We start from the raw sequence: 25,438 nt of genomic DNA on the forward strand, positions 1-25,438 counted from the left end.
AGATCCTAAAGAGAAAGATCATCAGAAAGGTAATCAAACAGGATGATCAGGAGGACCCAAAGTGCTGCATGGCTAGGGTTTGGGTGTCTGCAGCAGTGCTGGGCTGTGGCACTGCCTCGGCAGGTGCTGATGTGCTCAGTTAATGCAGGTGCCAGTTCCTGAGCTGCCACCACTGCAATGAGTTGGGTACAGCTGTGCCAAAGGCACGTGTAGTGTTGGAAGTGAACAGGTTTTTAGTAGCTGCTAATGAGAGCACTGCAAGGCAGGGAGAGGTGTGGCTGCTCAGAGAACTGCAGGTAGAGAGCAGCTGCTTATGTAAGGAAAAGCAACTGGCCAGCACATTGCACTTCATGGCTTCATCCAGCTGGGAAGTTAATACATACTGTGATGGTTTTACAGCCACTTTGCAGTGAACAGTAGGCAGCAGGCCTGTGCTGCAGTACAGGTCAGTGCTGAGTCCCTGTTTTGTTGCTTGTCTCCAGCTGAGCACTGAAAATGTTGCTGACATCAGAGGAAACTTAGTTTTAACTAGCACTTGATGAAGAGGTTGTGTTTGCTCAGGCATTGTTAGCTCTTGTAGCAAGACAAATTAGTATGGAGCCATGAGCAGCCTGTTTAGTTAGTACTGCACTGCATCACAGTGACACAGGTCTAATGGTGAGTCCTGCACTCGCCTAACTGCAGTAAAGACAAGGTGCTGCAGAACTGATTAAAAGTTACTGCTCAGAAATTAGTTACTTAGAAGTTACAAAAGTTTGTAATGCAGAATCGCAAAGCCTTTGCAATTAATTCACAGCTTTACTTAAATTCCCTTTATCTAAACTCTTCACAAGTAGGTGGCCTGGAGCATTCCAAAGGCATTCTAATTTCAGGAGCTGTTTTGAAATAAAGCCTAATATGACTTTGCTCAGGAGAATCATCACAGTGTTAGCAATTCTGAACAAATGTTGTTGACTTCTTATGAAAACAAATTGGATTAATCTTGTCAATTAGTCATAGGAAAATGCATTTGCCTTTATATTAAAAGAATGCATAGCATACCCAATGAGAATATTGCTCTCAATGCAGACATAAGGTCTCTGTTGAATTAAACTGCTTCTGAAATATTTCAGCCTGCAGGTAAGCAAACAAGCCAGGGGATCATGTGGAAAGGAGCAAACTCATTTTGCACTTTCAGTCACTGGGACACTTGCAGGATGCACATTCCTGCTTGTGAGAATTCCCTCCCTCGCTCTCCATTGCTTCACTGCCCCTGCAGACATGGGCTTCTTAAATGATTGCAGTGTAAAGCTGTGGTTTAGCTCAGAAGGAAGGGTTTTCAATCCCCTAGTTGCTTTGAAACCCAAAGGAATTGCCTCTGACTGGGGCCTTTTCAGCCCTTCATGTCATTATTGGGAAGAGCATCTTTGAAGGAGAGGCAGATGGCAAACCAAACTCCACCGTGTCTAGTCTGCAGGTGAGCACACCATTTGTTTCTGGTGGCTCTACAACACAACCTGTGTGTGCCACAGAAGCACATGTACACCATGAAAAGTCCTTCACATGCTCGGTGCACTCAACAGAAGCAGCTGCCTACAGTTCTTGACAAATGAAGAAGTTCTATAAGTATCCTCTGTTCTGATTCCTTCTCAATTTGTGTGTGAAATAATAGATGCCTTAACCTGCTCTAGCTGTGACCTTGCAGGATGGCTGGAAAATTGTTTACTTGCATGCTGGAGAAAGCTGTATTTAGATCTTTTCCTCAAATGGCTGTCATATGTTCAGGATTCTCAGAGCGGCTCTGTGACATTGCCTGAGTTTGGCAGATGGATTCAATTTAAAGGTGTGAGAAGGCCCAACTGGATTGTGTGTTACATTTCATGGAAAAAAACACACTCACAGACACACAAAGAAAAGGGGGAGAAAAAGTAAATTCAACACAGCAAAATGGAAAATAATTAAACATACTATTTTCCAGTTTTTATAGACATCCCCCCGCTGAGAGTTTGAATTAAAATAACGTGGCATGTGAACTGGGGATTTGCATCAGCCCTTCTTCAGGTTGGACCTCAGTTTTCTCTGCATGGCAGAGGGCTGCCATGCTGTTGGCTGAGGAGTGGGTGAACCCTTATAAACACTCCAGGCAGCAGAGCTCTCCTGTCTGGGCTGGCTTTCACTTCCAGGGAAAAGTATTTCTCAGTTTCTCCTGCTATTTTGTTTCTAGGGCTTCAGGAACTGTTTATACAGCGATTGACATCGCCACAGGACAAGAGGTAAGTGTCAAAAATCCCAGCAGACTCTGCAGATGTTGAGTGCTTTCCCCTCTGCTGTGAGCTGTGGCTGGAGCTTTGGGTGGCCAGTAGGGCTTTCCTGCAAAGGCTGTATCTCTGAAGCATAGACAAATGTCAGCTGGCAAAATCCATCATCTGCTGTCTTCAGCTTTTCAGTGACAGGACTTTAAGAGCAGTGTGGTTCTGTGTGCCTCAGTAACTGAACACTTACTGTGGCCATGTGCTTTTCAGCAGCACTGGATCTGAGGCTTTCATAAATGCCTGAAAAGGTGCCTGTGAATTCCTAGAATCAAGAGCTTTGGTCCTCTGTGCTTGGCTGGGTGCTTCACCCATAGCTTTTAAGGCCAACTTTAAGAGATGAATTTTTTTGCTTACTCTGTTTTCAGAACAGGTTGGTGCTCTCCACAGTATTGTTGATCCCACCCTGGTACCATGTTTCATTATCCCTGAATGTTTTTATTAATGGAGAGAAATCTGCTAAGAAATCCCAGCAAGCTTTTGTGCCAATCAAAAGTAGATAATTTTTATTGCCAATATAAATGTATTGGTTTAGAAATTTTTCTGTCTCTGTTCCCCACTGTGCATCAAGTTGTGCTTTTCAGAGAATGTTGGTTTAGATACACAATTTAACTCTATGCATTTATACCATAAAACCTATCTGTGGATGTGCCCACAGACTGGTTAGCAATGCAACTGGAAAATCGAAAGATCTGTTGTGATTAGAGGCCTTGGGAGGACACTGGAGGTGGCCACAGACTCTCCTGTTGCTGTGAGGGATAAATAACTTTGTTACATTGCTTGATTTCAGAAAGACTTTGTCCACAGAACTGCCAGAAAAAAGGAGGGCAGCAGTATCTGCATGTTCATTCTGATCTTGTGCAACAGACTACTCATGTTAATGGTTTTTAATGTTATTTTAGGTGGCTATAAAGCAAATGAATCTCCAACAGCAGCCCAAAAAGGAACTAATTATCAATGAAATTCTGGTCATGAGGGAAAATAAGAATCCCAATATTGTTAACTATTTAGACAGGTAAGTTGTTCTGGTATTATCACATGAATGTTCATTTACACACTGCAGGCCAAAGGTTAAAAAAAACCCCTTTGATTACTACAGAACGTGGAGCTCTTTATTATTTCTCTACTCACCTCCAGTGGATGGGAGGAGATTGCATTGGCTCTGCATTAGTCTTTTCGGGCACACATAGTTTGAAGTTGCTTTTCAAAAACCTGGACCAGCCATATCTTACTAGAACAGCAGTCTGTCAGCTCCATGTTCCAAGTATTTCCTTGTTGTTCTGTTGTTCTGGTGTTTGTTTTTTTCAAAGTTGATCAGATTTTCTGTGTCTTGTGCAAAGTACTGACAAGCCATCCTGGAAATTCTTTCCTTTGGGTGGTTTCCCCTATTTTCCATTCCTGGGGATGCCAGGAAGACTAAGTTCTTGTTTCCAGAAGGGCCTGATTTGACAGTTTTTTAATGGCCTTTGCTATTTCTGAATGTATATTTTGCAAGATTTTCCGAACATTTGACCAACTTCTGTCCCAGAGGTACACACTCGCCTCCCATGGATAATTGTGAAAGTTGTGTTACCTCATTCCTGGGCTTAATGGTGGAATTCATGAGTTAAGATGATGAGCTGGCTGGTGGCATGTGTCCTGGTTCCAGATTTATCTTTGCTTACTTACCTTACTAAAGTACATTAATCTCCACAGCATTATTTTCTCCTTTCAGCTACCTTGTTGGTGATGAACTGTGGGTGGTGATGGAGTACTTGGCTGGAGGCTCTTTAACCGATGTTGTCACCGAGACATGTATGGATGAAGGACAGATTGCTGCTGTCTGTCGGGAGGTGAGGGATCCCACTTGTGATCCTGCTTGTGTGGACATGGTGATGCTTCTGTTTCTGTGGTGCTGTCATTATATGGAGAAGAAAGAGCAGATCCACTGCAGCAGCTGTCATTCTCTCTGTGTTTGCAGGGGACATTCTGTAGCAACAATTGATATTTCCCTTTCAAAAGCTAGTATGTGCCTTCCCCTAGAAAGACATGACTCTAACAGTGTAGGAGCAGCAAGCTCTTCTCTTGGCTGCACTGTGTTCTGCCATTCCTCACCATTCCCCTAGAAAGGAAATCTCATAAAACCATTTCCTTTCTTGTGTGATGAAATTACACAATGAATTTCTATCCTTAAATTTCTTTTTTCTCTTATCAGTGCCTGCAAGCCCTGGATTTCCTTCATTCCAACCAGGTTATCCACAGAGACATCAAAAGCGACAATATTCTTCTTGGGATGGACGGATCTGTCAAATTGAGTAGGTATTCTTGGTCAAGTGCAGCATTCCTGGATGTGGGGTGTGGGATTCCTTTTGAGTGAAGGCCAGTTCTGCAAAAGTGGTGCTGGTGGGAGTGCCTGGACCCCTGCTGTGAGGGCAGAGCTGCAATGTGCAGAGGGGTCTAGAGAGAAAGAGGGTGTCAAGAGTGGCTTTGCTTTGTGTATGACTCTTCCAGAGTGGAGGGAGTTACAGTCTAAAGCTTCAAGTGATTAAGTAAAAGCTGGTTGATGAAACATGAGGGTTTCTCTAAGTGGCCAATTCCATATTACCTTGGCTACAGCCCTGAGGAAACATAGCATGGCTGCTCTTCCAGCTGGTTTCCACAGTGCATTCTCAGACTTAAAGTGGGGGTTCTTTTGCTTGATTTTGTAATTCAAGCTGGCTTTAACAGTATTTGTTTTTCTCCTCAGCTGATTTTGGCTTCTGTGCTCAGATCACCCCTGAGCAGAGTAAACGGAGCACAATGGTGGGGACTCCTTACTGGATGGCACCAGAAGTTGTAACAAGAAAAGCATATGGCCCCAAGGTGGACATCTGGTCACTTGGGATCATGGCAATAGAAATGGTGGAAGGAGAACCTCCTTATCTTAACGAAAATCCTCTCAGGGTAGGGTGAAATATCAGATACTGCTGTCTTCATAATTTGTACCATATTTTGTCTTCCATGAAATAAAATCCCATTCACATCAACTTATACGAGTTCTACAAAGGCCCACTTCTAAAAATGTTCCTGCAGCACATCTGCATCTGCTGTAGCTTTGATTACATCACTGTGATAACCTCAAAGTGACATGTACCTGTGCAGAAACGTGCCACTATGACCTTCAGCGAAGTTTGAAATTTCTCATTTTTGAGTTCCCTTTTTGAACTCTCTTTGAGGTGTATCTCTGAGTGACAAAAATTTTCAAGTGCCATGCTTCTCCAGTTGGGGAATTTTTATGATAACCATTGGAGCTGTACCTGCAGGCACAAAACTGTCTTCAGTCTCAGACCAGTGCTGATTGATTACCTGAACCTTCCAGGAAAGATCACTGTTCTAGTAATGCCATAATTATTTATTATCAAACACATTTCTAAAAGTATCTTTTAGCACAGATACTTGTAGTAAACTAGTGTATTTTGAAGTTTTCAGTTTTATCCTAATGTCTTAAAATGAAATGGCCAGTTCTTACACCAAATGAGTATGTAGTAGTGGAGGAATGTATACCAGGATAAAACCTCATGACTAACAGCTGAAACAAAATGCTGCACAGTTAATTCCTGTGGGAATTTATGGGAAAATTAATTTTTACCTATATGTATACATACATATGTTTTGTTAAGGCTAGAATTAAAATGGAGCATGATCTTTAGCTTTTCCATGCTGTAAGGTGGTGCTTTCTCTGGTTTGTGGCATCCAGACTGTATATTGCAGACTGACTGTACAGAAGGGTCAGGATGTACCTCCCAGCTGCTTGAGAAAAGAATACACCAATTATACAAATTTCATTCTTTCAATTATACAAGTCTTTCACACTTTTTGGAAAAGGTTCCTGAGTTTTCTTGGAAGACTTCCTTTGGTTTGATAGGTTGCCTGGGGTTTTTGGTTCCAGGCACACATGTGGAGTGTTGCACACTGTGTCACCTTGTTAGGGTGGATAAGAAATAAACAGATTTGGGTTCAGAGGGGTGCTGAATAAGCAGAGTGCACTGTAGCTGGCAGGGTGGCATTAGGCCTCTGTCACTGTAGCCCTGTTGTACCAGCAGAGACCTTTGCACATCACAGTTTTGCTTCTGTTGCCTGTGAACCGATATTTCACTTGCAAAAGAGGCAGTTGCCTTGTCTAAGGCAGTAAAAGCAGGTGAAAAGAATTAGCATTATTGATCTGGATGCTGAAAATTCCCTGCTTCCTTAATCTGAAATGTTGATTAGGACTCCTCAAGAAGCCTCAGGTCAGCTGTTAGAAAGATAGCAGGGTTTCCTGTTTCTGACCAAATTCACAGGCAAATGCACTTGAGATCTGTGTAAGAGGTCTCAGCTGCCTACAAACAGAAGAGCTTATAAAGCAAGACTGCTTTTTACAGCAGATTTTTTTTTAGCTGATAATGCACACTAGTTGTTGGATTTCTGATTTCTGGGATGGGGATGTTATTAATGCATTTACTTGAGTATTAAAATTAGTGGAGGGTTACCATAGGGATGGAATTAGTCCTTTTTCTGATGAGGCTATTAAAAGTTTACCACATAAGTGAGGCTGATTTGGAATTTGAAGACTGCTGAAAGATAGTTGAAGGTGGGTCCTGTCTGCCCAATTATGCCTTTTCATCATATTTGTGCATGCAGCTTGACATGTCTGTTGAACATGAGACTCCAAATGTTTCTGGACTATAAGCTGGATTTATTTTTCTTTTTTATCCAGTAACCAATTTTATCAAGAACAGAGCAAAAAGACTTGATTTATTTTGTTTTATGGAAGCCATACTTTAGAGACCAGTGAGCACTGCACAGATGCATTTTGTGTAATAATCCTTTGATATAATGTTTTTAGACCACACTGACTCTTTAAAATGGCCTGTAAAGCTGTGTCAATACTTGGAGAAGTAAAATATGCTGATATAGTTCCTACTAACCAAGTCAGCCAATTAAATCAGCTGTCAAGGCAAGATCATTTTGACGTTGGAATAGCTGTGACTGCATCAGGGTCTTCTGGGGGTTTTTTGTTGTTGTTCTTGATATATGAAAATCATCTCTAGCCCTCTGCCAGGGAAGAAACTGCCAGTGGAGATTGGAGCTTAAAAATAGGGTCTGTGTGAGTATTTCTGGGTATGAATGAAACATACCTGTTTCCTTGTCTCCAGGCACTGTATCTGATAGCTACAAACGGGACACCGGAGCTGCAGAACCCAGAGCGACTCTCGGCCGTGTTCCGAGACTTTCTTAACTGCTGCCTGGAGATGGACGTGGACAGGCGAGGGTCTGCCAAGGAACTTCTGCAGGTAAGATAGGAAGCAAGTGCAGGTGAAACAGATGTCCAAGGGATCAGTTTTCTCGTCAAATAAAGGCAGCAGGTGGTTCTCCCACATATTCATCTCCAGTCTTGGTGCTTTCAAATGAAAACTAAGTAGAATCCTATAATGGTTTGGGTTCAAAGAGACCTTAAAAATCATCTAGTTTGACTGAGCTCGGATCTTTTAAACTAGGTCATGTCACTCCATCTAGCCTGACCTTGAATGTTTCCAGAGATGGACTTCCACCTACAACATCCTGGGCAACCTGTACCAGTGTTCTGCCATTCTCCTTGTAAACAATTTCTTAATTAGATCAAATCTAAATTGATTGTCTTTGGGTCAAAAAACAGTCCCTCTTGATCTGTTGCAGCAGGCCCTGCTAAAAAACGCATCCCCAACTTTATTACAACTTTATTTCCCCTTGAAGTATTGAAGAGTTGCAAGTTGACATCTCCCCAGGGCCTGCCCTTCTCCAGACTGAACAAGCCCAGCCCTCTCAGTCTTTCCTCAGAGGAGATGCGTTCCATCTCCTGGTCATTTCTGTGGCCCTGTTTTGTACTTTTGGGAGTAAATTCAGGTTTAATTCTTGATAAAAAGAACTGAAGTAGAATGATACCAGGTATAGAGGCCTGAAATGGTGTTGTTGGGGGAGGAGCCCAGTAAAAGCAGTCCCAGCCAAGCTGTCAGAGATTTGGCTGTGGGAAGGAGGAGGCTGTGGGGAGATCACTGTGAGCCTCAGAGGGGGCCCCAGATTGTCTCTTCTGCTCCTCTCTTACAGGTTTCTGCCACTTAGCCCCATTTTTAGAGGTTTGTGCCACCCAAAACAGGGACAACTGAAGAGGACTTGTCCCAGCCCTGTTTGCTTCCTGGCAGAGTCAAGCTGCTTGAGGTTTGCTGGCAGGTTTTGTGGCAGAGAGGGAGCTACAGAATATGCCATTTGACTGTCCCTGCTGGGAAGGAAAGTGCCAGCCAGCACAGGAGAGGCAGGGGATGGAAAGGTAGACAGTGCTCTCCCTGTAAGCCAGAGCTGAGGCCATCAGCACTCTGCCACTTGCCTCCCTGCTCTTGACTTGCTGCTGAAAACCTGTACCTCAGTACAGGTCTTGAGAAAACACATGAGCCTTAATCCTACTGGGTTAAACATTTCTTAGAGGTATTGGAGTTTCCTATGGAATGACTTTCACATGTATTTTTTGACAATTAGCACAGTTTCTATCTTTAGAAAGGGGGACTCTAAGTGAGTCTTTGGAGTTTCCTGAAAGGTACAAAGCTCTGGAGCAGCAAGCAGCATTCCCAGAGGAATGGCAGGGCAAAAATCCCAGCAAGCTGAAGGCACCTGGAAAAATGGATTGATAGGTGTGGGGGCCATGTGATAGCAGTGTCCTGGACATGAAGGTGGAAGTGCAGATGATCCCCTCAGTCCTATTTCTGAGTATTTCTGGTAACAAGTGTAATCCTAGTTGAGCCTATGAGGAGCTGAGTTTGGAAAGTAATGGTACCTTTGTTGTTTCTTTTCCTTTGGGCAGCATCCATTTTTAAAATTAGCCAAGCCGCTCTCGAGCCTGACTCCTCTGATCATTGCAGCGAAGGAAGCAATTAAGAACAGCAGCCGCTAGCACTGCAGGTCGGCTTTCTGCCCTGCCAGCTCAGAGCAGGACTGAGAACACAAACTCTGTAAAACCTCAACTCTCATGCTGCGGGACAGATGGATGGATGAGCAAACCAACGGTCACAGTCATGGGGGTAGGACCACCCCAGTTCCTCAAGGAGTAAAAAAATTATCATTTGTCTTCTTCCTGCTTTCTGGCTCCTTAATTTATTTTTAAGATGAATCGGGGCTAAGGACAGAGAGGTAATGACAGAAAATGCTTTGCTGCCTCAATCATTTCCAAGGTAAAGCAAATTAAGTTGGAAGATTCCCTTCCTTCTCACCCTGTGAATAAGCTGTACATTCACTTTTAGATTGTCAGTTCTTTCTTAACGATGTAAAGTCGTGTTTATGGGGTTTTTGGTATGGTTTGGAATTTGAGAAGGGCAATTCTTCATTCACCAACTCCAGACTGCCTTTTGAATACAGCCCACTTGCCAGTTTCTGCCCAGTTGTGGTACTTCTACATGAGGAAGAAAGTGCAATGGCATTTCCAACAAAAAAGGAATGAAGAGTGGGACAGACAGAACATCTTGTGGAGACAAGGCATTCAGCTGGGACTGTGTAGTGGTTTGTTTCTTGCCAGCTGGATTTGTACCCCTAACTGCAATCTCTTTGCCCGGGTGAGAGTCTTACTCAGCTGAAACAGCAGAACAATTAGTTGGTTCAAACCTGAACCTCAGAACAGGTTTGTCTGATGCAAAGCTGTCAAAGCAATGTGAGGGGAGAGTGGGCCCAACCATTCCTGGGGCTGAGCCCCAGCAGAGCCCTGGCAGAGCCCAGAGCAACCTGAGCATTGGCAGGCTGGAAGGAGGTGCTGGTAGCAGCAAGTGGCAGCAGCCTGACCATGGGTGCCTCTTCCTGGACAGGACTAATCCTCCTGTCTCAGAGCCAAACTGGCTGGGGGCTGTTTTCCAGGGAAATCGTGGCCACGCTGAGAAATGCACAGCCTGGTGGGATTGGCCATCCTGAGTCTCTGCAGGAGTAGAGAAGAGCAAACACAGCAGAGTGGTGGTGTTGCTTCTGAGGGTGCCTGTTCTTCTCCCATCTATCTTGTAGCTCCTGGGAAAGATTCCTAGTGTCTGCAGAATTCTCAGCAGAGGGGGAGGGGACCAGACTGCTCTGCAGGCTTCTGCACAGGTGAGCATCCTTTAAACACAGGAGTTCTGCCTTGGGAACCAAGACTAATGCAGGGAACAACCTGCACAGTTCAGATCTGCAGGAGCCAGTGCAGCAGCCAGCTCTGGAAGAAAGCACCTTAAAACCTGGAGCTCTGCACTGAGCAAGAACAAAGGTGTGAAATGCAAAGTGGAATTAATTGCAGAATTACTTGGAGGCACCAGACCAGCCTGCTTTCTGCTGTCCTATGTATGACAAGCACTGTGCAGTGAAGCTCTTGAGTTCCTGCAAGAGATGGAATTGGGGATGTGCCTGTTTGACTAGTCAGCAGATTTGGAAGGGAGCAGAATACTTTCAGTATGCAATTTGTGTTTTATTTATTTGTTTCTGAAAGACACAGTGTGGCTTCACTCAGTAAAAGCATTTGCATGGCGCATTTGTTGCTGTATCTTAGGAGTACAACTCATGCAAGACCTTCAGAACAGCAACTGAAGCAGCATGCACCCAGTGAGCAAAAAAGACCCTCACAGTAAAACAGCTTTCTGCTATAGATTTTCACGTTGGCCTGATCCTGCAAAGGGTTAAATAGCCTTTAAGGCTCTCACCACCTTCATGTCTGGCCAGCAGGAATGAAGGATGCTTGGGCTGTTCTTGAATCAGGCCAGGAGCATATCTAGCTTTGGCATTCTCTTGAGTTGCAGTCTTTGTGTGGCAAGTGTCCTTACTGCTGCTGCTCTCGCTCATGCTGGCCACTAGTGTCCTTGGCAGAGGGAACCCTCCTTGAGTTACCACAGCTAAGTAGAAATTAACTTTTCTTCATTTCCTGGAGAACACAACAGGTCCAGTTTTTCAGATGGCCAAATAACACACCGAGGCGAGCAGCTCTGGTTTCCTGGGCTGGGGGAACGTCGGAAGGAGCTGAGGGAGCTGCCAGGAGCCCACAGCTGGAGCAGCAGTGGTTGACAGGAGCTGGAGCAATGGCTGCCAAGCTTTACCCTCATAAAAGAAGCTCCTGGGCAGTGAGAGTGGCCAGGACAGGCTAACAGGTCGTAGCACAGCAGATGGTACAGAAGGGTGTGCAGGAAGGTGCACACATTGCCAGCTTGACCAGGGAGCAACGGTGTCCACCCAGCAGAAGGCCATGGCTTCTCCAAGTTCTGCACCCACCACAACCCATGCAGCAGCAGACAGAGCTCTGGTGGGATCGGGCTGCCAGCCAGGTGTCAGCTGCAGGCTGTGCCCTGCTCTTAGGCCAGTCCTGGTGGCAGCAGCAGCATGAGTACAGCTGTGGGACATGCCTGGGGAGAGGAACTCCTCCACTTTGGGCCAGAGCTATACCAGAAAGCAAATGGGGCAGGAATTTCCAAGCTTACTGAGCCCCTTTCTATCATTTACCAGCAGTCCTGGCTAAGTGGGAGATCCCATGGTGATTGAACTATGGCAGATGTGACATTGATCTACATGAAGACCTGGAAGGAGAATCTTGGAAACTACAGGTCTGTCACCCTGACCTCAGTGCTGGGAAAAGTCATGGGGCAGATCATCTGGAGTGCCATCACATAAAGAACAACCACAGGATCAGGTCCAGCTTGTGTGGGTTTGTGCTAACTGGTGCTGCCTGACCAGCCTGATCTTTCACAAGAGGTGACCTGCCTAGGGCATGAGGGGAAAGGCTATGGATGTGTCTCCCTGGAATTTAGTAAAGCCTGTGTCAGTGTTTCCCACACCTTTTTCCTGGAGAAACTGGCTGCTCATGGCTTGGGAAAAAATACTGTTCTCTGGGAAAAAAAAAAACCTGGATGGATGGCTGGGCCCAGAGAGTTTTGGGGAATGGAGTTATATCCAGCTGGGGCTGTCAGTAGTGGTGCACCAGGGCTGGGTAATGGAACCAGTTGTGTTCAATATCTGTATCAGTGATCTGGATGAGGGGATCAAGGGCACCCTCAGGTAACACCAAGCTGGCAGTGTTGATGTGCTGGAGGACAGGAGGGATCTGGACAGTCTGGATTGCTGGTCCAAGGCCAGCTGGATGAGGTTCAACAAGGCAAAGTGTCAGATCCTACACTTGGGTCACAACATCCCCCTGCAGCTCCAGGCTTGGGAAAGATTGGCTGGAAAATGCCTGGTGGGAAAAGACCTGGGAGTGCTCGTTGAAAGCAGCTGAGCACGAGCCAGCAGCTTTACAACTACCTGAGAAGAGGTTGGAGCAATGGGGAAATCAGTCTCTTTGCCCAAATAGCAAGCAATGGGACAAGAGGAAGTGGCTGCAAGGATGGTCAAGCACTGGAACAGGCTGTGCAGGGTTGAGTCACCATCTCTGGAGGGATTTAAAAGATTTGTAGGTAGGGCACTTGGAGACAGGTTTATTGGTGGGCTTGGCAGTACTGGGTTGATGGCTGGACTCCATGAGCTCAGAAGTAATTTCCAACATGAATGATTCTGTTCTGTTTAGAAGACTTTGTTTCTCTTGTGAGGTCCCATTTTTGTCTGTCAGCTCAAGATCTGTGTCTGTAGGAGAAGCTTCCTTGCAAAAGAGTAATTTGGGCTGTAGATGGGCTGCCCTCAATGTGTGAAGCATTCAGCAGAATGAAATATGTTTGTATTCCTGTAAGAAGTGAAGAAATGAGTGACAGTTTCTGTTTCCAGTATGTATTTTATTTTTCCTATCCACAAAAGAACAGACAGCCATCCTTTAAAAGGAAAGCACTTTGTTATGGCACATGTTTGCTGGACATACAGTCTAAATACTTCTGTTGACAAACTACTCTATTTGATTGGGGAAGGGGGGAATTTCCTATTTATTTCCTTTACCTAGAAGTATTTCAGCATCTCTACTTCAAAAAGAAAAAACCCACCACCATAACTTTCCAGAAGTTAGCAGGTATGAAAAATAAGGAAATCAAATGGTAGCTTTTTATTCTAATCAGTGTATGCCTCAGCATACAGAATATTTGTTGACACTGACTTTTTAAAGACAGCTGCTGTCCTAAGAGGCCTTACTTTTAATTTTATTAAATATATTCCTTTTTCTTTGCATCAGAAAATTTAGAGATTTTAATTTTAAAACCAATTCCTGGGAGGCAGACAACATTCAGCAGAAATAATCTCTGCCTGTGGCTGTTTTCAGCACAGACTGTACCTGCCCAGCTGAGACTGTATGACATGCAGGGAACGTACCTCCAGTATCCCTGTGGCTCTGTGCTTGGACAGCCTGGTGTTGATTCACACTCACTGATACTGAAAGATGGCAGCAATGTTTGTATCCTCCCAGCCTGGATATTAAATGTAGAAAAGACACAAGTATTTTTAAAAAACCCAACAACACAAACCCACACAAATCCAGTCCTGTGGAGGTCAAGTCTTGTGCATTATTTAAAGGCTCACAGAGTATATTAGGACTGACAATAGCATTGGCCTTGCAGAAAAGAAAGAAACAAATCCTGTAAAAGCTCTGGAGCCACCTCGGGTTTTCTGGCTGCTATCCTCAGATCAGGCAATTAGTTATATATATATTAGAAGTATTAGAAATAGTCTGTTTCTGTTACAAAATGAAAACTAAAGGTTTCAGACACTTTTATTCCAAGATTTTAAAAGATTGGTTAATTGTCTTCATTTTTAAATTAAACAGTGAAATACCCTAACCAAGAACTTGACTATGATTCCCATCCCTGCAATGAAGACATGTGAAAATGAGCTCATAGCTCACTGTGGTTTACATGTGTTTTGGGACAAAAGCATGGTAGCAGTAAAGTCAGGGAAGTTTGAGAAGCACAGAAAAGTTTATTTATTTAAGAAAAAAGAAAAAAAAAAAGGATAACCATACCTATGTAAAATTCCATACAGCTCCTGCATGCACTCCTGGGAAGCTGCACGGGGGTGGATCTTACAGTGCTCTCAGGGTTGGATCCCAAACTTGGGCCAGGGTTACATTCTCACTTCTTGTGTCCAGTGCTTTTGTAAATATATTTATTCTTCATCTTTGGCTAATGGTTGGCCACTCCACTACACACAAAAGAACTCAAGGGTTTGTGCTGAGTTTCTTTGAGGCCTGTGGCTGCACTTTGGCAGGTCTTTGAGTCAGTTCTTCCCTGTGTTCTGCCACCAAAAATTAAGCACATTCCAGTCACCATTAGAAGGGAAGTACCTGTCTCCTGTCCTCTAGTTGTAGGAAATGTCACTGTCCTCTATTGTCCATGCAGCAGTTATTTCCAGTATATAATCCGTGGTGTGGCTACTGACTATTCCTCACACTGAGCATGTAAATATTTGTATTTCTTAGTCCAGTCCTGAGCAAATCCAGTGAGAAAAGAGCCAGAGAGAGAGAAGAGAGCCTTGTGACATCTACCATTAAAGGAAGGAGTCAGTGTTTTACACCCAGGACATGCATTCAGGTGCCAGCTTTGCCTTGCTAAGTGCTGCCAAGTCAGTGGTCCATCCACCTTCCCGGTGTTCCTGCTTCCTCTTGGACCATTCATTCATGCCCAGATGTGCAGCAACTTAATGATGGGTTGATGAAGACCTATAAATGTTCATCTCCTTTTTTTTTTCCTCTCTACTCCCCATGCCAGGTAAGTATCTCCAGATTTATCCCGATTTTTCAGGAAGCAGACGGAGGATAAACTTTGTTGTTCAAGAGAAATCATCCAAGCTTGTTTTGAGTGTGATTTGCAATTCAGGGATCTTTAAAACTTCTCTTTACTTGTGTCTGTCCTTGAGCTGACAGGGTAATTTTATTTTTCTCACTGAAACTTGCAGAATCTCATTTACCTGTCTCTCTTTGGATGCAGTTTAGAGGTGATTGCCATAATACTGGATATGCATCATGCCTGCAAACCATCACTGGCCTGAGCCTACCAACAGTTGTGTGTACCTTTGCTTACAAGAATTATCTCAAAAGGAGAAATGGTCTTACAGCAAAGAGGAGGAGGGATGCCCATGTGCTCTGTATGGGTGCCCTTGAGGCTGCCACGTGGGCACAAGCCTGCAAACCTTATTCTTGCTGTGTTGCAATTCCCCCCGGCAAGCACTTGAGTTCTGTGAGAATCTGACCCTGACTGAGGAATCTAGGGCAATATCATTAGTTACAGTTGATAATACTGAAAACTGATTTAATTATTGATTGGGCAATTAATTGATTTAATTGCCTGTGATCACAGTGACTTTGCCCTGCACAGTTTTCAGACAGACTACACATCAGCTTCAGCACCTGTGTGTTTTCTGCTGTGTTTGGTGGCACCATGTTTGCAGCTGCACCTGCCTCACCCAACTTGGGGACAGAGCCAAAAGGAGCAGGGTTGGGCACCATGGCCTGGGTTGGCAGCCATGAATGCAGGTCAAGAGAGCTGTCAGACACATGTGCACACACCTTTGAATCATGGCTCCCTGGTGTTACAGGTTCATGGATACCAGCCACTAGAACAGGTTCTGACCCGGGTATCCAGAGGTCTTTTCCAACATGAAGTATTCTACAGTTCTGTGATTCTATCTGCTGGATTCAGCTAGGTCCATGTTAGCAACTTCAGTTTGATCAAAAAGTATCTTCTTGGTCAGCTCTTGTGGCCTAAAGGCTTCAGCTCCTTTAGCTGCTCCTAGTGCTGAGCTGCTCATGCTAAACGAGACAACTCGGAGAGAAGACTACATTTCATCCAATTACTTCTAGAACACTGATTGGGTGAGTGTGTGAAAACATGAGTGTAACCTCTTCTCTGCCCTTCATGCCTCTCAGGGGTTTGAAGCAGGAAAGAACTTTCCAAAAGGGTGGATTGATGCAGCATGCTACTTCTCCCAGACCTTGCTATTTCCAGTCTCTGCACTTGACTAGTTTTGTCCCTCTTTCTGTGCCCTTTGCTCCCCCTGTGCTCAGTGGCTGCTAATCCAGACTATAATTGGCATGGATAAAATGGCTGAGACCCTCATTTCTCTGTCCTTTGAGCTGCCTGGTCACATCTGGACACTCTATATGGAAGGGGAGGCCCCACCTCCGTTCCTTGCAAACCTCCAGGAGCCCAGGGCTGCCATCTGAAGTCAGGGCACTGAGGGCTCCCAGATGCCTCAGGCTGGTGTGACACCCCTGCAAATGGGAGGGAATAGTGGCAGGAGGTTGTTTTGAAAGGTTCATTTGCTGCTGCATGCTGTGTGTGTCCAGCCCTGCCCCAGGCTTAGGGATCAAATTCAAGCACTGCTGCCTCTCCCTCTGGAGTCGGTGAGAATTCGGTTGTTGCTTTCAATGACGGCTGAAGTGGCTGCTGAAGCAGGAGGTGCTGACAGTGCCCTGGGCTGCCTGGGTGGGCAGGAGCTGCCCCTTTTTCTCACTCTGCCTCACACAAAGCTGTGCCAGTCACAAATGGACCAGCACAGCAAACAGGCAGCCTGTGAGTCTCCTCCACCTTGTCTCTTGAGAGTTTTGACCTTTGAGCTTAAGCTGTACAAAGGCAGCTGCTTTTGGTCCCTCTGTGTATCCCCACATTAATCGATGCTGCTAAATCTGTCTGTGGCACAGCAAGGGGAAAGGCCTGAGCCCTGCAGGAGCTGCCTGAGCCACCCAGCCAGCAGGAAGGGAGCTGCTCCTCACGGGAGCCAGGAGCAAAGGGCCACAGCACCTGGTGCTGGGGCAGAGCCCAGATCCTGGGGGAACGTTAGCAGAGCTGTCCTTGTGCACTGCAGCTGCTGTGCCTGCAAACACATGGTCCGAGATCTGCAAAAGAATTCTGCAACTCTTGACTGGATCAGGATGTCACCAGTGCTAAACTCTAGTTTAGTCCAAAGCAACCAGTTTACACCTATGCTGGTGTGTGCTAGATTTTTTTCTTCAGGGTATCCAGACAAAAGTAAACAGAGGAGGAGCCTACATTTTCATTGTTTATCAGAAATGTATCTCATTTTGCTGTACATTCCTTTTTTAGGACGTGTTATCTGTTTAAAAAAAAAAAAGAAAAAAGAAAAGAAAAAACAGAAAAAATATGAAAGAGAAAAACAAAAAACAAATGTGTAGTGAAAAAATCTTCTGTAACTTTGGATTAAGAGGTAACTGATCTTTTTAAAAAGAGAACTAAGTTATTTACTTTGTAAATGTGCTGATGGCATGGATCCATCTTATTGACCTCAGCATCCTTTTTTTAAAGATTTTGGGTTTTGTTTCCAATATTAAGTTATTTTAAATTGTGGTTGAAGCAATAGGAAATTGAAATATGGATTGTGCATGACTGTGTCTTGAGTGTAAAAATATTGCAGTTTGAAACTTGGACCTAAAGTATTGCAAATAAAAGTTATAAATTCCAATGGATTGTGTGACAGCAGCTCTTCCTATAGGATGTGCAGCATCAGAAAGTCTTCATCAGTGGGGTTGTGCATGCTTTTAGTTTTGTCCTGTGCCACTCTATGTTGTCATGACACAGGACTTGACCTGCCACCAGCCCAGGTCACCCTCTGCCACTGCAGCTCCTTGGATCTTCTGTCCCCCAAAGCAGACACAAAGTGTTTCTGCTGCTCCCCCTTTGCAGAGATCCACAGAGTGCTAGGATTTTTCCAAGTCTCCTGTCTCCATTGGGCCATATTCCTAAAGAACCAGCAGCCCATCCTGATGACTACAGCGAGTTATGAGCATGGTTGTCAGCTCTACTTCTGCCTAGAAATCCTGAAACTGCTTCTAAATGCTGCTCCTTCAGCTCCTGGACACCTTCTCACACAGAGCTGGGAAAAAAATCCCGTGGCTGCCTGCTTACAAGGTGAGTTACGCCAAAGTTAGAGCTCTGGGGGAAATCTATCCATCCCTGTCCTTGTAATATATTTATACATGGAGGTGTGCGTGGATGTGTCTTGTATAGACAGGAAGGAGTGTGCAAGCAGCATGACTGACACTTTTACTCTCTGTTTGTTCCATACCCATGGGTACAACAACATTATGGAAACCCTTGTACAGACAGACCCTTCTATCCATGGATTCAGAGACATTAAAGAGCCCTTGCACAGACAGGCCCTTCTGTCTGTGCATACAGAGAATCCAAGGGCCTCTGGCATGCACAGACCCTTCTGTCCCTGTAGAACCGAGCACGGCGAGCGGGCAGTGAGTCCCAACAACAGGCCCAGCTCAACGCCTGCCAGGCCTTGCTCAGGCTTAATGCTGGCTCCTCTGCAACAGGAAGGACCTTCAGCCTTGTCCCTGCCCAGAGGGGCAGTGCTGACCTGGCAGCACAGGTTGCTTTCCCCACAGGCTGCAGGAGATGAGAACACAACGTTTGCCAACACTGACTGCAAGCCACAGCTCTGGGTGCTCCCTGTGAACCTCAGCTCTGGGACCACTGTCTGCCCCAAGCTCTGGGGGTGCAGTGGGAGCCCGGCTGGGCTCTGCCCTGGGGCCATCCTGCAGGGACAGCTGCAAACAGGGAGCACTCAGTTGGCACAGCCACGCCATGGGTGGAGGGGAGCTGGTCCAGGTCCGGACTGTGCTCTGGGGCTGGGGCTCCCCGCACAGGGGATTGCACTGGTGTGCCAGAGGAGACAGAGAGGCTTCAGCTTAAGCTTAACTGAGGTGGGTGGGTGGGCTGGGAAGAGTGGGGAGGGTGAAGGGGTTTCACAGAGCTCATCCTGCTGGAAGGATGAGGAAAGGGAGTGGAAACTCAGCAGTGAGGAGAGCTGTCCTGGCATAGTCAGTGCGGAAACACTGCCTCAGTTTGTACAACTAAGGAGTCAGTATCCATCTTAGGAAGGTGGTTTCCTGAAAGATTGAATTTGGCATGTGGCTTCCACTTCTCAGAGGTGGCCTTCTGAAATTCTGGCAGCACACATCTTTTGGACAAGGTAAGCAGCTACATGGAATCTTGGTGTGCAGCTGATCTAGTGCACTGGGTAGGTAACACCCAGCAACAGTGCTCCAGCACTTCTGTATGGGATCAGTCCCTGGATGTTTTGTAATTTAAAGGAGGGGATGTCAGTTCTTTTGAGATGGGCTTGTAGTTCCTCTCTTTGACAAGGAAAGCAAGTTTGGAGCCAAACATTGGGTGCTCTTAGTGAGTTTAGAGGCTTTTCCCAGTAGGCAGTTCACTGGGTTAGACTGTTCAGGTGCCAGGGGATGCAAACACCAGGCACTTGAGCTTTGTGTCCTAGGACCTTTAATGTGTGAGCAGTCCCTGTTGCCATTCTCTTTGGATCCAGACTGGAGACTGAAGGCTTCAGATGGTACCTAGACCTGAGAAGGAAAGTGCTGACAGCAGGGTGTGTGCTGGTAAATTGAAGTTGTCAGCAGCAAGAGCTTTCTCAGCTGGCAGCTTTCTCCGTGAGTTCTGTTTTGCCAGATGTTTTCAAGTTTGGAGGCCGGACTCTGGGTGAGTGCAAAGCTTTATTAAGGCAAAGGAGTTCATGTTGCTCTTTGAGTGTGGTGCAAAGAAGGCTTTGCAGTTGGAAGGGGGAGATTGGGGAAATCTTTTTGTCGTGGCACAGTTGTTTAGGGAGCAGGGACGTTTCTGACTTGGCTGTGTCCTCGGGTACTTTCGAGCTGGGCTCGGTGTGTGTCCTTCTTTTGCAAGTCGACACCACCATCGTGTGGTTGTTTTGATGAGCGCTGACAGTGCCCAGGACAAAGCCCAGGGCTTCCCTGGCTTGGCCCATTCCCGTGGGAGCGGTGTGGGGCAAGAGCTCGGCTGCGGGTCCTGGCTCTGGGACTGACACAAGGTTATCCTGCATCCGGCGGCGAAGGAAGAGGAATCGTTTCATTGTTGGCTTTGCAGTTTGTAGTCTGCAAAAGAAAAGGCAATTCTAGCATGGCCTGTTTCTTTAGAACCTTTTCTGTGTGATCAGTGTCTTAACACACCCACTGAACTGCATCCAGCTCCCTGGAGATATGCACGTTCCTTCTCAACTAGATATAGAGCATCCTCACATTCTCTCAAGGTGGCAGGGTCCATTCTACGGTGAAGCACTTCCAAGTTCAGTTCAAGACTGAGAGATGTGCCAGGACAGAAACGTGCCACTGCCCTTCCATCTTCCCTGTAAAACCTGATTCCCAGTGCAATCACTTTCACACAGCTTCAGCATAGGTCTGAGAGCCTTACTCTGATACTGTATTGCTTAGCTTTTATTTCTGCGTGTTCCTCTATTGCCAACCTGTCCACTGAGTACTTTAGTACAAAATTCATGTCTACTTGGCTAGTTCCTTGAACTGTATTTTGGTGGAGCTGCATTTGAAATCCTCTGGCTCAAGGCTTGTTTTCCTGATAAGTATTACACAACACAGTAAAAAATGAGCTGTAGAGTACTGGCAATGCTATGGCTTGTTGTACTACAATGGCCTGGACCCTCTTGATGCCACTGCAGAGCCAGTGCTTGTAAATGGTGCATAAATGTGTTACTGGAAATGTGTAGCAAAGGAACCAAAGCTTTTGTTCTATCTCTAGAGAAAGTGATTTTGATGACAAAAGCTGACATGTCACAATTCAGATGAACTTGCTTTTTTAATTTGGTTTTGGAGTTTACTAACACTGGATGAATAAAGAAATAATTTTACTGGGTTTAGGTAGCTGCAAAAGTGATGCCAGCTGCATTAATTGCAATCAGTGGTGGCCCCAGTGGCCCAAGTGGAAGGCAGCAGGGCAGCCAGTTCTTCTGGAAGTCAGCTGAGGAGAAGGGAATTGGGACCTGGGGATGGAATGCTTGGTGACTATGATGTCACCAACTCAGCCATTAGACTAAACTCCAGAGAGAGGATAACTATATGAGCTCTGACAACAGACCCCAACTTTTCACTTTTTTTTTTTTCCAGAACTAAAAGGATATTTTAAATCTTGAAAGCAACAGATGTATCACCTGAAAGTGAGTGTACTTCATGATACATGAAATCCCATCTTTCTTATTTCATTTATTTTTCTCAAAGACAATTTGTGATTTTTGTAAAACTATTTCCCATAGTTGTGTTGTAGGACCTTACTGGGTAGTATGATTTATTTGGTGGCAAGGAGGGTTTATAAATCAGTCGCCTGTGTTATACACAGTGAGGACAAAATACTTCAGTGAGATGAGTTTTTCATCTAATCAGCCTAGAGGAGCATCTTGTCTTTATTTCCTCAGGGCAGTGTCCTTTCGGCAAAACTGGGAAAGCCTGGAAGAGAGGTGATCATTGCATCACAGTGTTAAAGAGTACCTGGGGATGCAGAAACAGCAGAGCTGTTCACGGGGCTGAGGAAGGAAGACTCCTGCTTGGCTGCAATCTGCTATGGTGGCATCTCCCAGAGAGGTCTGAGGAGACTTGGTGGTTAATCCTCTCTGCCACTTGTGTAGATCTTTGCATATGTGATGCCCTGTTGGCAGAGCAGTAAGAGAAAAGTCTGTGCTGCTGCTGACAGCAGTCTGAGGGCTCCTGAGGAAAGCAGGAACAGCAACCTCCAGGGTTACCAGAGGACTCTTGGCTGGGGCCAGACCTGACATCTTGGGCCATTATCTGTATTCTCTGCTACTTTGTGGGCTACAGGGACCGTAGCACTTTGGCTGTGTGTTAGGCCTTCAGGCCTTGATCACAGTTCCCCTCCATGCTCCTCCCTCCCTGCTGACTTTACCATAAAATCAACGGAACTTTCCAGCCCACCTCATTTTCTGATACAACAGGACAACGCTATGTATGTTTTCACATCATATCACACCCACTTAGCCTTACAACAATGAAGTAGTTTGTTCTGGGCAAGGTCCAGATATGCAGGAAATCAGGTAATTTAAAGTTGCTGAGGAGGAACAAAGAGAAAAAACTCCCCTAATGATGACTTCTTCCTCATCCTTTATCGCAAGTCCTTTTACCTGCTATCAGTTTTACCTGTAACTGGTTTGTTGTTACACACACACACACCCCTAAGATAAAACAGATCTATTAATAGCTTTTACTATGGAAAACTTTAGAGGTCAAGATATTAGTAACAACTTTCCCATTCCTCTCTGATTAGAGAAATCACTGGTGGAAACATGCCATCATCATCATCATTGAATTGTCATAGAATGGTTTGGGTTGGAAGAGACCCTAGAGATCATATTGATCCAACCCTCCTGCCATGGCCAGGGGCACCTTCCACTTGTCCAGATTACTCAGAGCCCCATCCAACCTGGCCTGGAACACTTCCAGGGATAGAGCAGACACAGCTTCTCCAGGTGACCTGTTCCAGTGGCTCACCACCCTCACAGGGAAAAGTTATTTTTAATATCTAGTCTACCCCTGTCCTCTGTCAGCGTGAAGCCACCCCTTTTATCCTATCACTGCTGTCATCAGAAGATTTTTCTGCAGGTGTTTCGTGTCTTATTTGCATGGAGTTAGAGTGACCCAATGGTGCAGAGGCTGAGTTCATGTGAGGAGAAGAACATTTCTTTTCATTCTATTTTTTCTGGGAAGGAAACTGAGAATGTACCTGTAGTAACCTTTTCCCGGCCCCGCTCCTGGCAGCTGCAGTGGAGCCGTGGGACGGAGCAGGTTTGGGAGTGGAGTGGGTTTGGGAGAAGAGAGGGTTTGGAAGAGGGTTTGGGAGCGGAGTGGGTTTAGGATCCGATTTGGGATCAGATTTGGGAGCGGGTTCGGGATCGGATTTGGGAGCGGGTTTGGAAGAGGGTTTGGGAGCGGAGTGGGTTTAGGATCCGATTTGGGATCGGATTTGGGAGCGGGTTCGGGATCGGATTTGGGAGCGGGTTTGGGAGCGGGTTCGGGAGCAGAGCGGGTTTGGGAGTGGAGCGGGTTTGGGATCCGATTTGGGATCGGATTTGGGAGTGGGTTCAGGATCGGATTTGGGAGCTGGTTCGGGAGCGGGTTTGGGATTGGATTTGGGAGCGGGTTCAGGAGCGGATTTGGGAGCGGAGTGGGTTTGGGAGCAGAGTGGGTTTGGGAGCAGATTTGGGAGCGGGTTCGGGAGTGGGTTCGGGAGCGGGTTCGGGATCGGATTTGGGATCGGGTTCGGGAGCGGGTTCGGGATCGGATTTGGGATCGGATTTGGGAGCGGGTTCGGGAGCGGGTTCGGGAGCAGAGCGGGTTTGGGAGTGGAGCGGGTTTGGGATCCGATTTGGGATCGGATTTGGGAGCGGGTTCAGGATCGGATTTGGGATCGGGTTCAGTATCGGGTTCGGGATCGGATTTGGGATCGGGTTCGGGAGCGGGTTCGGGAGCGGAGCCGCAGGAGCCGCGCGGCCCGCCAGGGGGCGCTGCGCGCTCCCGCGCGGCGCGGGAACGGGAAGCCGCGCGAATTAATTGGAATTAACCCAATTAATCGCTATCCCCGCTGCCCTTCGGGCGCCAGCCCAAACAGCGGCTTAGCCAAATGCCGCGTGCGCTCTGTAGGATTTTCTCCCAGGGATTTGCTCCGGCACGGGGGAAGGAACGCTCTCCCGGTTACAGCCGCCGCGGCTCGGGAAGAGCAGCGCCCGGCAGGTCTCAAGCTGATTCCTCCGTTTGCCTGTACCACGGGAATCATCGGCAAGCCCAACAACACCTGAAAGAAATGGTTGTGGATCTGCATTTCCTTCCAACTTGTTTCCAGGACAGTCTTTATTCTTCAAGTCTAACTTTTGTTATCTCAGAAGCATTTTGAGGTAGGACCTTATTAACTGTTCATGCAATATTTATTTTAAAATTGTGGGCTGAATGCCTGAAAAAGGAGTTTATCTTTTGTTTTGAAAGCTGGTATTAAATTTTAGTCAGACTGCCTATCTTACCTCTCTGAAACACTGTTTAGGCGACCTTCAGAGTAACTTACGTTTTAAAGGACGTTTTGCATCAACTCCTCTATTTCCTATAGAAAGAGCTGGACTCCTTGTTCAAGCTCTGAACACAGTCTGTGGGATCTGCATGTGAAAACATATTAACTCCAAGAACATCCATGTAAAAGAGGTGCCATGAACTTCCCTTTTTCTTTATTTCTTGTGAAGTCAGTGACCTGGCTAACAGTCATCCAGATGCCTCCATTAATTCAATGTTCTCGTAGTGTAATTTAAACTCTTCCATTTATTGCCCAAGAGAATTACCCACTTGTCTTCAAATCTTTGATGCAGGGAAAGGTGTGGTTGCAGGGAGGACAAGAGCTGGAAGGGCAGAACACACAGCCCTGCACCAGCAGGAGCGTCACTGCCAGGAGAGCTTGGGAGCACTGGGGGACAGGGACCAGCTGGAAAGGGCTTGAGTTGTTATCCACGAATACAAATCCCCCAGGGGGCCAGGGAGGGTAAATATGCTGGAAGCAGACTTCTTTCAGTGGTGCCTAGTGAAATCAACACAGGGCACAGAAAAAATAACTTTTTTCACTCCTTTGAAAATCCCTGAGCTTCATCTGTGCTGGTGTGCAAAATGCCTTTTGTGCTCGTGGCATGGCAGGAAAGCAGAAACCAGGTGCACAGTAGAAGCAGGACAACAGGTACCTAAAGAAAATAAGTTGATTTGTGAGTAGGTCCTTTCCCTGGGCAGATGTCATACAAATGCAGCAAAGGCTGTTACCTCATTGCACTGCTTAGTACATTTAAAATATCTAGCACTGAACATTTCATCCTACATGTTATCCTAACTCTGAAAGGAATATCAGAATGGTGCGCAATATAGACAATCTGCTAAAGATATTAAAGGATTTAATTTTATTTTGCTCAAGTGTTACTTGAAATATTAATGGTGAAAGCTGGGAAGAAAAGATAACTATTCTTGTAGTATGTAGATGGACAATATCCAATGCTTGTAGTAAACTTGGAATTTTACTACTCTAATCAATCTGTGGAGGCACCACACCCTAAGTTACACTGGACTTGATATGATGACTTCAGTTTGTGACGTGCTGCAGTGTTACCTTGTGGTCCCACCACTCTGCCTGTGCATTCTCCCTGCCAATCCAGCACTTTCAGCCTGGAGCAAAAGCCCTCTCTGCTGGCTTCTTTATTTCTCCTGCTGTTCAATGACACTGGTAAAAAAGCCAACTAGTTGGGATACTGAGTCTGTCAGAACAGGTGAACTTTGCCATGTTAAGCCAAGACACAGAGTCTTAACCCCTGCACAATGTCCTAGGAATCACCTTTGCTGCTGCTGTGGATTGTCCCGCTGAGGGGGAAATACTGGGGGACCACATGTCCTGTCTCTAGAACCCACA

General features: G+C 45.9%; 1 protein-coding gene across 11 annotated transcripts in view; it reads left to right on the forward strand.

Moving 5' to 3' along the window:
- PAK3 (p21 (RAC1) activated kinase 3) overlaps positions 1-17,636 on the forward strand; it is a 126,014-nt gene extending 108,378 nt beyond the window's left edge. For all 11 annotated transcript variants that reach the window (XM_021547849.4, XM_085570909.1, XM_085570906.1 and 8 more), the window contains 7 exons: positions 2,204-2,252; positions 3,191-3,303; positions 4,003-4,120; positions 4,483-4,582; positions 5,014-5,210; positions 7,442-7,579; positions 9,118-17,636. In XM_021547849.4, coding sequence (XP_021403524.1) covers positions 2,204-2,252; positions 3,191-3,303; positions 4,003-4,120; positions 4,483-4,582; positions 5,014-5,210; positions 7,442-7,579; positions 9,118-9,207 — 805 coding nt within the window. In that variant the 3' untranslated portion in view covers positions 9,208-17,636. The remainder of the gene's footprint in view (positions 1-2,203; positions 2,253-3,190; positions 3,304-4,002; positions 4,121-4,482; positions 4,583-5,013; positions 5,211-7,441; positions 7,580-9,117) is intronic.
- Positions 17,637-25,438: the final 7,802 nt, after the last annotated feature.

Source organism: Lonchura striata, chromosome 4A (genome assembly GCF_050655825.1).
Source record: "Lonchura striata isolate lonStrDom1 chromosome 4A, ASM5065582v1, whole genome shotgun sequence".
Taxonomy (NCBI): Eukaryota; Metazoa; Chordata; class Aves; order Passeriformes; family Estrildidae; genus Lonchura; species Lonchura striata.